The sequence below is a fragment of the Equus quagga genome, chromosome 20, assembly GCF_021613505.1.
Source record: "Equus quagga isolate Etosha38 chromosome 20, UCLA_HA_Equagga_1.0, whole genome shotgun sequence".
Classification (NCBI taxonomy): domain Eukaryota; kingdom Metazoa; phylum Chordata; class Mammalia; order Perissodactyla; family Equidae; genus Equus; species Equus quagga.
In genome coordinates this window covers 5117898-5133580 of record NC_060286.1, presented here as the reverse complement: position 1 = coordinate 5133580, position 15683 = coordinate 5117898, and the positions used below count along the sequence as shown (strand labels likewise).

Sequence of the window (15683 nt, the reverse complement as noted above, 5' to 3'; positions counted from 1 at the left end):
TAGATTTAGGCTTTCAGGTTATATATTTCTTCTTGAGTGAGCTTTGTTAATGTGTGTCCTTCAATGAATTTTTCCATTTCGTCCAAGTTGTTGAATTTATTGGCATAAAGATGTTCATGCCATTCCCTTATTCTCTCTTTAATACCTAGAGACACAGTCTGGTGTGCCACCTCTCTCATTCCTGACACTGGTAATTTGTGTCTTCTCTCTTTATTTCCTAATCAGTCTGGCTAGAAGTTTATCAATTTCATCGATCTTCCAAAGAACTAGATAGTTCTTTATTTTTTTTTATTTTTTAATTTTTTTAAAGATTTTTTTAATTTTTTTCCTTTTTCTCCCCAAAGCCCCCCGGTACATAGTTGTATATTCTTTGTTGTGGGTCCTTCTAGTTGTGGCATGTGGGACGCTGCCTCAGCGTGGTTTGATGAGTGGTGCCATGTCCACGCCCAGGATTCGAACTGACGAAACACTGGGCCGCCTGCAGCGGAGCGCGCGAACTTAACCACTCGGCCACGGGGCCAGCCCCGATAGTTCTTTATTTTTGAAGTCTATTATTGTCAAATTGAGTCCATTGTGCTAAAGTCCTACTCCACTAGAGCGGCACATGGTACAGAAAGCCTCTACTGACATTTGCCCAATGAACCAAGGAATGAAAAAAAATGGAACCACTGATTTCTGTATGTAAAGTCATTTTAATAGTACCACTTTCTTTTAGACATCAGCCATTTCCTTATCTCTTATTTATGTCAATCTTTAGTTCTAGTAAAATATAACTCAGCAGAATCTCCAGAGGCCAGGTTAAAGGCTTGAGGGGCTAGGGAGGTTTGTGGGGGCCCTTTTATAAGGGCACTAATGTCAATCAGGAGGGCTCCACCCTCATGATCTAATCATCTCCCAAGAGCCCTGACTCCCAAACCATCATTGGGGATTAGGATTTCAACCTATGAATTTGGGGGGACACAAACATTCAGACCTTAGCAGACTGTTATCCAAAATATACAAAGCATCAGCATTTCAAAACAGTATTTGAGAAATGCTCAGATATTAGAGGAAAATCTGAGTGTGTTCACAACTATTTTGTCAAAGCTTGGCTATCATAGGGCCAATCTTGGACATAACGACTACTTCAAAAAAAATGATTAATTCTAAAAATCACTTATGGGCTTCCCAGGCACATTCATCCTTGGAAACCAAGAGAAACTTTAGCAGTTTGTTATCCTCCATCAGAGATCAAGAAAAGGTCCTCGGGAGGATAATAAATATGTCTTGGAATATAGCAGAAAAGAAACCAGTTGTAGGATTTGCAGATAAAATATAAGATGCCCAGTTAAATTTGAATTTCAGATAAACAACCTAATTTTTACATGGGACATACTTATACTAAAAATTTGTTGTCTGTCTGGAATTCAAATTTAACTGGGTGTCCTGTATTTTTACACGCTAAATGTGGCAACTCTAAACTGGGGAAACTCTTGAACCAGATTGTCTTCTTTAATGTAATGTAGCCTTGAGAAGATATCCAGTTACTTGTGGAGAATAACCATTTATTATATTTACATGGAAGTTCCTTAAGCTTTCCACAATAGAACTTTTTTTTTAAAGATTGGCACCTGGCCTAACAACTGTTGCCAATCTTTTTTTTTTTTTTCTGCTTTATTTCCTAAAACCCTCCAGTACATAGTTGTATATCTTAGTTGCAGGTCCTTCTAGTTGTGGGATGTGGGACACCGCCTCAACGTGGCCTGACGAGTGGTGCCATGTCCGTGCCTAGGATCCGAACCCCGGGCCGCCGCAGCGGAGTGCGAGAACTTAACCACTTGGCCACGGAGCCGGCCCCCTGAACTTTTCAAAATTAATTTTGCATGAAGTTCACGCAGATTACAAAATGAAGATAGCTTCATAATTATGTTAACTACAAATTCCAAAATTATAAACACTGCCCTTCTTATTCTGTTTAAAAAGATGTAATGGGTCTATATGAATAAAAAAGGTTTTTGTGCTTCTCCACAAAGAAAACATCATTTGATTTGTAATAAAATGTAAAGAACTAAAAAAAAATTTCTCCTCTGTGAAAACACTAAGCCTGTATTTGTTAGGAATTCTCCATTAGTGCAAACTCCACTGTCTGAGTCACTCAGCTTCACCAATGATGATCGCCGGCACTGTGGCAGTCTTCCTGTAATGGCACAAAGATGAGTGTGTAACCACATGAAAGCAACAGAAGAGGGAAAAGAAACAAGGACAGAAGGAAAAATTACGCATATTTTAAGTTGGGGAATGGACTATTAAACAAGTCTACTTTACACTTTTCAGATGATATTTTGACATTTTCACTTTGTGAAAAGAACTCCAAAGACAACTTCTAAATGTCTGGCTTTGTACATAAGGATCACTAGTGAAAAACAGAAACAATAGTAATTCAAAAGTAATTTTTCTCAACTTAAATAAACATAGTTTCTGACCATCTTACTATGTGTTAGATGCTGGACCAGGCACTTTGGGGGATACAGCTATGACTGAGGAGTACTCAAGGATTCAACATCTGTTAGGGGAGAAAGACACAGGCATAAGTAAACATAATACAAGGTAAGTTAAGCAAAATAATACAGATTGAAAATGCTATCAGCATAAAAGAGGGTGATATTCTGGTGGTGGTGAGAAGTGAGCAAAAGCTTCATGGAAAAGTGGCTCTTGAGACAGCTCTGGACAAATAGGGATGAGAGTGGTGGGGGCAACAGAAGGAGCAGGAGGCAGAGGTGGACAGGTGCAAGGTTTGGGCGATGCCTGAATAGCTCTGCTTGACCTGGCTCCTGCCTCTGCTGCCTCAGGTCTATTCTTGCCCTGGCTCATTAGCACCAATTTCTCCTCCCTTATGTGCGTGAGCACTTTACTCTCCATCTCTCTCCTTCCATTTGCATAGCCAATTCATAATCCTCACTGGGGCTCTGTTTTACTATTGCTTTCTCTGCAAAGCCTTCTCAGACCACCTTTGCCTTCAGACTACTTGGCTCTGTATCATTATCTCATGGCACATTGTAACTTCATATGCTTATCACACCTGCAGTTAAGAATTACATGGACTGGACTGGCCCAGTGGCGCAGTGTTAAGTGCGCACATTCTGCTTCAGCAGCCCGGGGTTCGCCAGTTTGGATCCCGGGTGTGGACATGGCACCGCTTGGCAAGCCATGCTGTGGTAGGCGTCCCACATATAAAGTGGAGGAAGATGGGTACAGAAGTTAGCTCAGGGCCAGTCTTCCTCAGCAAAAAGAGGAGGATTGGTGGCAGATGTTAGCTCAGGGCTAATCTTCCTCAAAACAAAACAAACAAAAAAAGGAATTACATGGATTAACTGTTTAACATCTGCCTCATTAGATTACACATTCCATGAAAACAGGGACCTTCTTCTGTCTTGTTTACTGTTGTGGCTCCAGGGCCGTAGCAACAAGGCCTGGCACATAGAAGATACTCGATAAACTGTCGATAAATGAATTCTGGTAATAGTTTTTAATGTGTGGTTAATGTAGCTTCAAATGCTTTCACAATGTTGATGGCTATGTTAAATTACAGGGCTTATAAAAAAGGCATATTATAGGGCTTATAAGAAAGGAATATAAGCAAATTAATAGCTTAATCCATATAGATTTCCATAATTTAAAGCAATTTCATAGAAGGCATAGTATGTATGTGCTAAGTACAGACATCTTTCTTAGTCAAAGACAGAAAAACTAGAAACTTAACACAAACAACAAACAATAAAAGCATACAATGGAATACTAAAACAAACTGCCATAATCTTCAAATACCTTGATTTCATAGATAGCACATTCCATTTTAGATATGAGTGTCTGTATACTTTTACTTTTTTAGTCACATGCAAGAGCTATCTATTCAAACTTTAACTAAACTCAAAATATGCCCCAAATTTGAATTTAATACCCAGTCAGTATTCACTTACTTTCATAATTCTTTCCAGCCCCTAAATAAAAGGATTCATCAGTGTCCATATACCCATTCAATGAGTGTATAATTTTGCTATGTAGCAAGTTCCCTATACTTCATTACCAGATTGATATTGATTAGAAGAGACAGTAGTCAAGCTGATAACTAGTTATCTCAGATTTACTGAATTGCTACTGAAGGTGATCATTAAAATATCTAATGTATGAACCTAAGGTTTCCTCCTAGTTTAAAATGGATTTGATTGACACACTTTTTCCATTTTACAATTAAGTACTAGAAATGTTTTATTGTAAAGACTGAAGAATATATTGAATATGCTTTGTTTTGTGAATTCTGATTTTTCCAACTCTAAGTTACTGGCACTTAGGAAAAAAACAATCACTTAAATGAAAACTAAAAATATAAAGCCTATGTTTAAAACATGGCCTTTATTAATACTGCTCACTGAGCTCCATTTTTTATTTTACATTGAAATACTTCTGCTTGCAAAGAAAAGACAGAAAAGTGCATTTTACAAGAGTACTTTTTGTTTTTAATTCTCTGCGAAGATGGAAGGAATCTGAATCACAAGTTCACAGTGTGGTAGAATGAAGTTAAACAATGATTTCAGTAACGCCACGCCATCACTAGTGTCTGGCTCTGACTCTGCTCTTGTAAATCAGCTCCTGATATGCAGTCTAGAGCATCTACGTTATTACTCTACAGCATATTAAACACAGAAAAGGAGGTTTAAAAAAAACCCTTTCAATGTACAAACATGAATTTAAAAACTGATTTTAAAAAATCACCTTTTTACATAATGTATATGGCAAAACTGCTTTAAATACATGATTTGGGAAGAATTATTTACAAAATGTACCCGTCTGTGGAACAATTCACAGACAAAGCATACATAGTTGCTTTACGTAGTTGTTGCATCTCAACTTTGGGAGATAGAAATTTATTGGCAGTATAGCAAACAAAAATTGTGACAAAGTATCTTAAGGGCAACCAAAAATTTGATCCTCAAAACAGATTAAATACTAGGACTGCCAAAGTTTCTAAAGGAGGACACACTTCAATGATCCAGATGCCCATTTACAGTTCTCGACTGTTGGAAGGACTGAGACAGACTCCCTTCAATACAGGCAGAGCTGCTGGACGCAGCCTCCTGTGAAGGGGCAGCTGAGAGCTATCGGCATCCAAAGAGTGAATTAACCTAGAATTTTCTTTTTTTCAATTTTATTAATATTTTAAAAAATACATAAAAATACAACATCCAATGTCTGAATAAATATATTTAACAAGTCGCAAGATAATACCTTATTTTACACAAAATTTTCAGCTTTAGAAATCTTGTTAAATAACTTCATTGTTGTTATATATTTCATTTTTGTCTTTTTGTAACAAAATAAAAACTCTGAAATTACATAGAAAAAAGACAAAATATTTTTGTCAAGGGATAAGATAGTCCACTGAAAACTTATTCACAATTCCACTGTAAACATTAATAAACATTAAAATATTTGCATAATTGTGTGCTCAAAAATCCTATAAAAAGTGGAAGACTTCTTACAACTGTAGTTTTCAGTCAACTACACTTCCTTTCACAATTTATTTTGTCCCATTTACACCTTTAAACCTGGGCACACTGCTGAACATATACTTTGGCAGTTCTAAATAGCAAGTGCTTCCACAAAAATAAAACAACAACAACAACAACAATTAAAAAAACACAATATAAACCCCCTACTCACCAAGTGTTCAAATACATCTTAGTGAAAGTGCAGCAGTAACTATTGAGCTGGGTAATATTTTTGATGTTTATCATGTGCACTTGCTTGTCTATGATTTCTATAACACCTGAAATCTTTATTATACAAATTCAAATTTGCTAAGTGCCCTTTTTCTATCTTCACAAAAAATGAAAAAAAAAAAATTAAAGAGGAAAAATTATGACAAATATGGCAGGCTGCCTAACCTTCAATTATTAAACAGCTTACTTTTTGCAACAGAAAAAAAGAAAAAGAGAGGGGAATAGATACAATCCAGCCTGGAAAAGTATACAGGATAGACTGAGCAATGTCAAACCAGTTGAGTGCTTTCTGTGGTTGTATTTCAGGGTGGGGGGATTTATGTCCATGGCAGCAAACTGCTGGGAAGGCAGAGAAAACGTTTATCACCTGCATTCTACAGCAAGCACATTTTGTGGGGGAGATGACGACGAGGGACTCATTCCAGTGTCTGACGAAGCAGATGACATGGAGGCTCCTGCATGAGACACTGTGGAATCAACACAACTACATTAGACTCAAAACTATCACACAAAGGTAGCCAGCCAGTGGCAAATTAGAAATAAATATCTTAACATTATTCACTTCAATTACAGTCTTCTTAAATGGTGCATGCAGGAGTAACAAATGACAGTAAAAATTTTGTTTGGCTCAATTGAGTGGAATCAGTCTTTGGTCAGTCAAGTAACTCAACAGTTCAAAAAAGGTACCATAAAATGTAAAGACAAAAGAGATGTAAACTCTTCAGCCACCATTTGAAAGACCACAGGAAGGAACTCTGCCCAAATCAGAAAATAAGGTCAACCTGAGATAAATTCTCACCATGGGGAATTCCTGCTTTACTCTCTAGGATAACGAAAATTCTCTTCTGCTGTCCAGAGAACTTCCCGTAACCAGCTGGCCACTGGCCTCCTGTCTCTATGCTGCCTCCACACACCTGATGGGCACAATTCCCACAGGCAGCAGTAGTGATCTCAGTCAGGTGTCAGAATCATGGGGATCAGGATGGAAGTGTGGATATGTGATTAGAAAAAGTCCTCAAATGACTTTAGCATAACTCTCCAGGAGGACATAACACAGATTAAGGATCATTACTCTATGCATTAGGTGCTTTGTCATTTTTAGTTTTTACTTTTATCTTCTCTTTCTTTGCAAAGCTGTCTGTCTCCTTCCAATCTTTGCCCGATTCTTCCTATTTTATTTAAAGTTTTTTTTTTTAAAGATTTTATTTTTTTCCTTTTTCTCCTCAAAGCCCCCTGGTACACAGTTGTATATTCTTCGTTGTGGGTCCTTCTAGTTGTGGCATGTGGGACACTGCCTCAGCGTGGTTTGACGAGCAGTGCCATGTCCGCGCCCAGGATTCGAACCAACGAAACACTGGGTCGCCTGCAGCGGAGCACGCAAACCTAACCACTTGGCCACGGGGCCAGCCCCTATTTTATTCAAAGTTTTAATTTTTATTTATGTGTGTGTGCGTGTGTGTACACACTACCAAGATGACATATAACTCATTACTACAAATTCTAATATGTATGCTAGAAGTCTCTCAATGTCTCACTTAATAACTGACTTCACATGATGAAAAATTAAGAAAAGAAAGGGAAGACTCTAATAAAAGAATCTTTTTATTTATTTATTTTTTGAGGAAGATTAGCCCTGAACTAACTGCTGCCAACCCTCCTCTTTTCGCTGAGGAAGACTGGCCCTGAGCTAACATCCATGCCCACCTTCCTTTACTTTATATGTGGGATGCCTACCACAGCATGGCTTGCCAAGCAGTGCCATGTCCGCACCCAGGATGCGAACTGGCAAAACCCGGGCCGCTGAAGCGGAACGTGTGCACTTAACCGCTGCACCACCGGGCCAGTCCCCTAAAAGAATCTTTTTAGTTGTCTGAAACTATCACCTTTAGTAAACTCAAAGCAGTTGAGGGTTCTCTGAAGAAATTTCAATTTGTTAATTTGCTTTTTTCTTCTTTTCATGTCTAAAAGTTCTGTAAAGACTTCTTGCTATTTACATTTTTTAAAGAAAAGGACAAACATGGAAAGACTGATTTCTTTCCATTTGCTCCATCATATTTCCAGGAATGAAAAACTGCTGGACTTGGAGCAGAATGATTCAAGACCCATATGACACAGGTCATTCTATCAGGAATTCACCCCCTAACTCTGCATAGGTGGAAACTTCTCTCAATATGGGGCAAGCCTATCAGGTAATTTCCTTTTTTTTTTTTTTAAGAGCCCTCCCCTCCTGTTCCATCCTATTCCTGGGGTAGTTGCTTTCTCGGCCTGCTGAGCAGAGGTTATCCTAGAGCTTCCGCTCACCACCACCTTGAGACCTTCCTTCCTGTTTTCCTGTGTGAGGTTCCTGATTTGCTGGATTTCATGTTATCTTCTGAGCTTGGCTTCTAGTTTCTAGCGCCACCATTGAGAAATCTGACATGGGAAAACTGATGCTGTTCTAAGACCCATTTTTTTGTATGTACCTATATATGGTGACTTTCTAGAATCTTCTCTTTATCCATATGTGCTTTGGTGTGATTTCTTCCCCCCCATTCTTTATAGAAGTCACAGTGGGTCTTTTCAGTCTTCTAACTCATATCCTTCAGTTCTAGAAGTTTCTCTTATAATATTTCTTTGATGACAACTTCCACCTGTTTATTCAGTGCTCTCTTTCTATAAATCCTATTATTCAGGAGTTGGATCTCCTAGCCAGATCCTGTTCTTCTCTCCTATTGTCTTTTTGACCTTCTACTGGGATTTCTTTAGCTTTGCTGTCTATCCCTTCCATTAAGTTTTTTTATTCCTCCTATCATATTTTTAATTTTTAAGACATCCTCATGTTCTCTGAATTTTATTAATAGTATCATACTCTTGTTTCAAGACTGCCATATCTTTCCTGTATCTCTGGATATTAACTATAGTTTGGTGTTTTTATATGGTACATTGTCTCTTTCTTCCAAGTTCCTTTTTATATTCATTTTCTACTTTGGTTTCCATCTTTATGTAGACACTTTCCTCAAATATTTAGTCTTGTGGCTTCCCTATTCAAGAGGGACATAGAAAGCTAACTGGAAGCTGTGCAGGAGTAGGCAGGGCTTTTCAAAGATGGACAGCGCTCATGCAGTGACTGGCAAGGTTCTTGCTTTCTGGGTCAAGAACCTTCAAATGCTGGTGTCTATGTTAGACCACTTTTGTTGGGTCGGCCAGTTTCCCCAGAGGAACCCTGCAATCTCCTCCCAGGAATGAGCTTCAGCCTGGTTGCTGGCTTTCAGGGAGCCAAGAGGATAAGATGTTAGGCTGGAGAAGCGATAGGAGTCTCATCACTCAGTACAACAAACTTTCACTCAAGCTCATTATTTCTGGTAGGCACTTCACCTTCACCTTCAGCTATGGCTGGTGTCCCTGAGTCTACAAGCCTGGTGATCCCTCTCAGCCTCCAATAAGTTAATCTATTTTCTGCTAGAGTTGGGGAAAAAAGTAGTTTGCTTCAAAGGGTGGGAGGAAAGGATCCACTCTCCTTCCATTTTCAACCAGTCTCCATTTCTCAACCTCACACCATATCTCTGCCCTCAGAGCTTTCCTGGGGTGAGGCGGTATGAACTGGCTTGCTTCTTGTTGTTTTATCCCACTCCAAGGATAAACAAGCTTAGGTTTTAGCATTCTCTCATCTGCTAGGATAGTTACAGTAGTCCATCTGCTGCTCAGCTTTCAAAAGATACGCTGTTGACATTTCTTGTCTGCCATAGTCTGCTGTCCCATTCTCTTGTCCTTGTGGGTAAACGGCTGTAATTTTCTTTACCGTTATTTTAGTGGGGCTTAGGGATTGAGTATAAATGAACATGTCAGTATTTAACTAGACGTCAATCCTTTACATTTTTAAGGTCTAGATCAGATACTACTCTCTCTCTGCATGACTACTCCAAAGAATCTCTCCTTCCCACAACTCCTAGACTTGTTAATATCACTCTTACGGTCCTCATCCACACTGTCCCCCTAGGGTTAAGATCTGTGAGGTCAGGTCTGCATCTCATTCATCTCTGTACTTCTACTGCCTGAAAGAGGGCATGGCACATGGTATGTATGCATTAATGTTTTGAGCTAAACTATCTTATACAGTAGTTGCGTAAGAAATGACTTACGATCCCAACAAGATAATCTCCTTGAGGATAAGCCACATGCCTATTCGTTTTGGTGAACCCCATAATAATAAATAGACTGCCTATTAATAGGCAGCCAATAATTGTTTGGGGAACAAAGAATGAATTTCAGAGGGAGGAAGCTCTTGAGAATCCACGTTTTGTAAAATCACATTTTGTAAAACAGTTCATGGTCTCTTTCAAGAGTCTCTTTCCAATTAATTCAGTTGTTGACTCACTTACTTCAACAAAAGCAACAAAGAAAACACTAAGAATCTGAAAACGACAATTAGTAAATGTGTACTATATTCAGAATGACTAACCTAAATCTTCTAAAATGATAGGATATATATTTGAAAAATAGGGAGAAGAAAAATTATAATCAAATTACCTTCTCTGTCTTTCTTTTTTAATCTTTTTCTCCTCCTGTCTATGGTTGCAACTTCAGACTTCAAAGACATGTAATATTTTCTGATTTCCTGTAGTTTTTCTTGGAGAAAAGAGATTCTCTCTGTACTGTTCATATTATCTAATTCATCTAAAAGGGAAAAAAAGTAATTTGGATTATAAAATAATTCTGTGAGAACAAAAGATGGCAGTTCTATCAAAAGTCCAACTCATAAATCAACAAAAGCTTTAGTCTATTAAAAACTATCAAAGTAAGCTAAATAAGGCTCAGTAAACAGGTAAGATATTAATTAAACTCAGGAAGAAGATTTCTTTATATATACAAAATTTTCTATACTAAACATGTATTACTTTTTTTTTTCCTCCTTCTTCTTGTCGCCAAAGCCCCCCAGTACATAGTTGTGTATTCTAGTTGTAGGTTCTTCTGGTTCTGCCATTTGGGATGCCACCTCAGCATGGCTTGATGAGCAGTGCCAGGTCCGTGCCCAGGATCTGAACCAGCGAGACCTTGGGCCACCGAAGCAGAGTGTGCAAACTTAACCATTCAGCCATGGGGCCGGCCCCTAAACATGTATTACTTAAATGATCAGAAAAACACAAGAAAACATCAACACACATCTATAGTTGCATATAATTGTAGTTATTTATCCAAATAGTTTCTTTGTATTGATATTTTCCTCATTTATTAATTTCCAATTGTCAACACTAGAAAGGGTGTTTCCGTTTCATCGATTTATATAAATCATACGTCTTATTTCATCACTGAAGATCTTCCTCCAGTCAATATTTATCAAGTTAGTATTCTGAAAAGACATGGATTTGCATTTAAGATAAGTGTTGATTATTGATCAGACATTTGGAATATCTAAATAAATGAATTTGCTAATCATCATCCCTTATTTTGGCATTTTAAGATATACAACACTTTACAATATATGTTGAAGTTTTCTTTAAGTTTCTTACTGAGTTGAAAGCTCCACTTATATGTCCGAGGGGATGAATTTGGATGTTTTTCTCTGTGTTTATCTTTTTCTCCATCTTTGATGTGAGGGGATATTCTTGCAGGAGATCGTGCAAGCTTCTGTGGCTTAGACACAGTAAGATGCTTGACTGGGGTACATTTACTGGAATTGTCTAGGACAGGGAGATCTTCACTATCACTGCTTTGTCCTAGAATAAGAAAAAACTGACTCAGAATTATAAATGATAAAAATCTCAACTATTAAAATGCAACAGACTCAGATTTACACTTTTTGGTATCCTACAGAAATAAGTGCACAAATGCACAAAGTTTGTAACAGTGAAAAAGTGGAAATAACTTAATGCCCACCAACAGGGAAATGGCTAAAAATGATATACTATTGAGTACTTTGCTAAAGGTGTTAAAAAGAATGAGCTACAGTTCCTAAAAACAAAAATGGCAAAATATCCAATATATATTGTTAAATGAAAAATCAAAGTTATAAAACCATATGCATGGTATTGCCCCATTTATGTTTAAAACAAAACATAAAAACAACCCAAAAGACCAACTTAACCATACATATGAAAAAGCACAAAGCAGATGTTGATATGTACACATGCAACTTTAACTGATGTATCATAAACGTGAGCAGAGTTTTGTTTGCAGCTCTACATCCCTCTGCACCAAATCTGTACTGAGAGATGCTTTTGGTTTTCACTTAATGACAAATTAGAATTCTTTCTCAGTTTTACTTCCTTTTTTTCAAGGTCTACACCCTACTTCCACCCTACTCACTCTCAACAACCAACCTTGCCTTCTACTGAAAAGGCAAAGTTGAGGGTTATATACTCAGTTCCCCAGCCCCTCCCCTACCTCTCTGTCACTGTCCTTGGTTGTTTTTTTTTGGCCTCAAAGAGGAGACTGTTTCTGGGAAACTAATCGTTCCAGCTATACTCTTGAAACCATTTACTCGCAGCTCCTCTGGAACATCCCAATGTTATTTTATCTTCAACTTCTTTTCCCAGAGTCGACCAACATGCTCATATCTTTCCAACCTTAGAGAGAGAGGGAGGGAAGGAGAAGAAAACTTCTCCTTTTATCTGGCACCTCTTTCCTTCTCTTTAGGGTCAAATTTCTTTTTTTTTTCTTTTTTGTTTTTTTCTTTTTTTTGCTGAGTAAGATCTGCCCTGAGCTAAGATCTGTACCAATACTCTTCTGTTTTGTATGTGAGTTGCCGCCACAGCGTGGCTGATGAACAGTGTAGGTCCATGCCCAGGAAATGAACCCATGAACCTGGCCACAGAAGGGGAGCATGCTGAACTTAACCACTATGCCATGGGGCAGCCCCCAGGGTCAAATTTCTTGAAAGAGAAATTCTTCATTATCCTGATTTCCACACCTTCTAATCACATCTCTGTGCTCTTGTTAGGGTGCAAACACTCACTATTCACCAAATTCAATGAATGTATTTTAATCCTACTTGAATATTCTATGGCATTTGAAACTTCTTTCTTATTCAAATCTACTAGTGTTTACTGATTTTACTGATCTCTGATCAGTTTCTACTCTCCTCCTCCTGGACCATTTAAAGGGATATCCCACATACTTCTATTTTTGGTCCTTTTTCTTATCATTTTACAATTCTCCCATAGCAATCTCATCATCCTGCAATCCTTCTGACAACTGTCTTCTAAAAACTGACTTTCTTGGGGCCAGCCCAGTGGGTAGCGGTTAAATGCGCGCACTCCACTTCAGTGGCCTGGGGTTCACCAGTTCAGATACTGGGCACAGACCCACACACTGCTTATCAAGCTGTGCTGTGACAGGTGTCCCATGTATAAAATAGAGGAAGATGGGCACAGATATTAGCTCAGGGCCAATCTTCCTCAGCAAAAAGAGGAGGGTTGGCAGCGGATGTTAACTCAGGGCTAATCTTCCTCAAAAAAACAAAAACAAAAACAAAAAAATGACTTTCTTCTAAGCTCCAGACCCTTATTTTTCTAATACTGGGTACTCTAACTCAACATTCCCTAAATTACTCTTCCAACAACCTGCTGCTCCTCCTGTATTCCACGTCAGTTAACCACTTCCTCATATTTAACTAATAACAACTTAGTCGTGGTGATTGTATTTCCCAAATCTCTTTGTCATTCCTTCTTTCACTACCTTAGTTAAGCTAAACATTCTTTCCAAAAAGTAAAATTGATTGTCTCCTTTCTTCCTTCCTTTTTAATCTTTTCAACTTTTTATTTTGAGACAATTTTCAAACTTACAAAAAAAGTTTTAAGAACAGTTACTAAGAAATGTTTTTCTGGAGGTGGCCCGGTAGCACAGTGGTTAAGTTTGCACACTCTGCTTTGGTGGCCTGGGGTTCGCAGGTTCAGATCCCAGGCATGGACATGCACACCATGCCATGCTGTGGTGGCATCCCACATACAAAATAGAGGAAGATTGGCAACAGATGTTAGCTCAGGGCCAATCTTCCTCACACACACACACACAAAAATGTTTTTCTGACTCATTTGAAGATAGGTTGCCTTGCCATATTTGAGTACTTCAGTGTTTATTTCTTACAAATAAGAACATTCTCCTTATGTTAGTTATGTACAAATTAGCCCCAAACTTAGCAGTTTAAAATTACAATTGTTTACTATCTCACATAGTTTCTGAGGGTCAGAATCTGGGAGCAGTGTGGCTGTGGGTTCTGGCTCAGGGAATCTTGTGATGTTACAGTCAAGCTTTTTGCCAAGGCTGTGGTCTCTGAAGACTTGACTGGCGCTGGAGGATATGCTTTTAAGATGGCTCACTCACATGGCTGTTGGCAGGATATGCTCAGCTCCTCACCGTGTGGGCCTCTCCAGAGCCTGCCTAAGTGTCCTCACACATGGCAACTAATGTCCCCCAGAGCAAGTGATGCGAGGGAGAGCAAGGAGGAGTGTGCAGCGCCTTCTATGACCTGTTCTCTCAAGTCGTACTCAATCACGTCCACTTTATTTTACTAGTTGGAAGTGAGTCACTAAATTCAGCCCACATTCCAGGGGAGGGAAGTAGGCTTTGCCTTTTGAAGGGAAGAACATCAACAAATTTGTGGATGTTTTTAAAACCATCACACTCCTACAGAACCATGATAAAACCATCAAAATCAGGAGATCAACACAGATTTATTACTACCATCTAATCCCCAGGTCCCAAACAAGTTTCTCTACTTGACTCGATAATGTCCTTTATAGCAAAATGATCCAGGTGAGAATCATATACTGCAACTAATTGTTCCATCTCATAAGTCTCCTTCATTCTGGCATAGTTCTGCTTTCTTTGACTTTCATAATCTTAACGATTTTTAAAATCACAGGCCAGTTATTTTATAGAATATCCTTCAGTTTGAATTTGCTGATTACATTTAGGTTATGCTTCTTTGACAGGAATATCATAGATACACTGCCAAGTTCTTCTTGCATCCTTTCAGGTACCTGATTTCAATTTGTCCCATTACTGGTGGTGTTCACTTTGATCATTTGACGAAAGTGGTGTCTGCCAGGCTAATGTACTGTAAAGTTACTCATCTTCCCCTTGAAATTTCTACCTTTCTAGTCTTATCTTCCATCACTCTTCCTTCCACTCTAGGTCTGTACTGTCCAGCCGGTAGCCACCTCTGACCACTGAGAACTTGAAATGTGGCTCAAAGGTTTTCATCTGAAATGTCTTTTATCTTAAATAAATTATATGCTCCTTCCTTAGAATATGTATCTACTGTAACCTAGAATTTCCCTTTCAGGCTTGTATGAAGGCATGTTTTGGAGGTAAAACTTTAATTTGTCAAAATCAACCATGTTTATTTCTACGATACTCTACAACTTAATTTTATTCTTTGTCAAACATAAGTCTGTTTTTCATGTAATCTATTCAATTCTTATTGATATACTAATTTTCTTATTGGTTTCAGTAAGAATTTTCTTTATTTCCCCATGTTTTAAAATTACCATGATACTATTTAGAAATCAGCTTTTATAGATTAAAGGAAACACCTCATTCAGAAATGTAAACTTAATTTGCTTTTACTACCACAGCAAATGTTTTCTTTTGTTCAAGATTCACAAATATGTTAATATTAAACTGCTTTATGTAAGAAATACAAATGAAATAAGCATAAAAAGTAATTACAGCTCTCCCAGCTCTAAATAAAATTGACAAGTACCTTCAGATTAAAAATTAATGGAAAAACTGCTATTTTCAGAATAAACCAAATTTATCTTTAAACTGACACAAATGATCAAGCCAACAAAATGCTGAAAAGACTAATTCTGTCTTAAAGCTAGCACTGAAGAGTACCAACCTGCTCCATTCTTTTCATTCTTGGCTACAGCACTTGTTCGCTTTGGTGTACGCTTTTGCTTTTTTGCCAATAATCCGCTATTTCCATCACTTGGCCTTTTCTGACCT

At 38.1% G+C, this 15683-nt stretch overlaps 1 protein-coding gene across 5 annotated transcripts in view; it reads right to left on the bottom strand.

The window, feature by feature from the left end:
• Window positions 1-3331: 3331 nt before the first annotated feature.
• Window positions 3332-15683, bottom strand: part of ARID4A (AT-rich interaction domain 4A) — a 69159-nt gene continuing 56807 nt past the window's right edge. For 2 of the 5 annotated variants that reach the window (XM_046647458.1, XM_046647459.1), the window contains exons 21-24: window positions 15577-15681; window positions 11243-11449; window positions 10263-10409; window positions 3332-6223 (exon numbers count right to left, since the gene is read on the bottom strand). In XM_046647458.1, the coding sequence (XP_046503414.1) occupies window positions 6120-6223; window positions 10263-10409; window positions 11243-11449; window positions 15577-15681 (563 nt within the window). In that variant the 3' untranslated portion in view covers window positions 3332-6119. Of the gene's footprint in view, window positions 6224-10262; window positions 10410-10783; window positions 11083-11242; window positions 11450-15576; window positions 15682-15683 lie in introns of those variants that run through there. The other 3 variants (XM_046647460.1, XM_046647462.1, XM_046647461.1) reach the window with 2 other exon arrangements.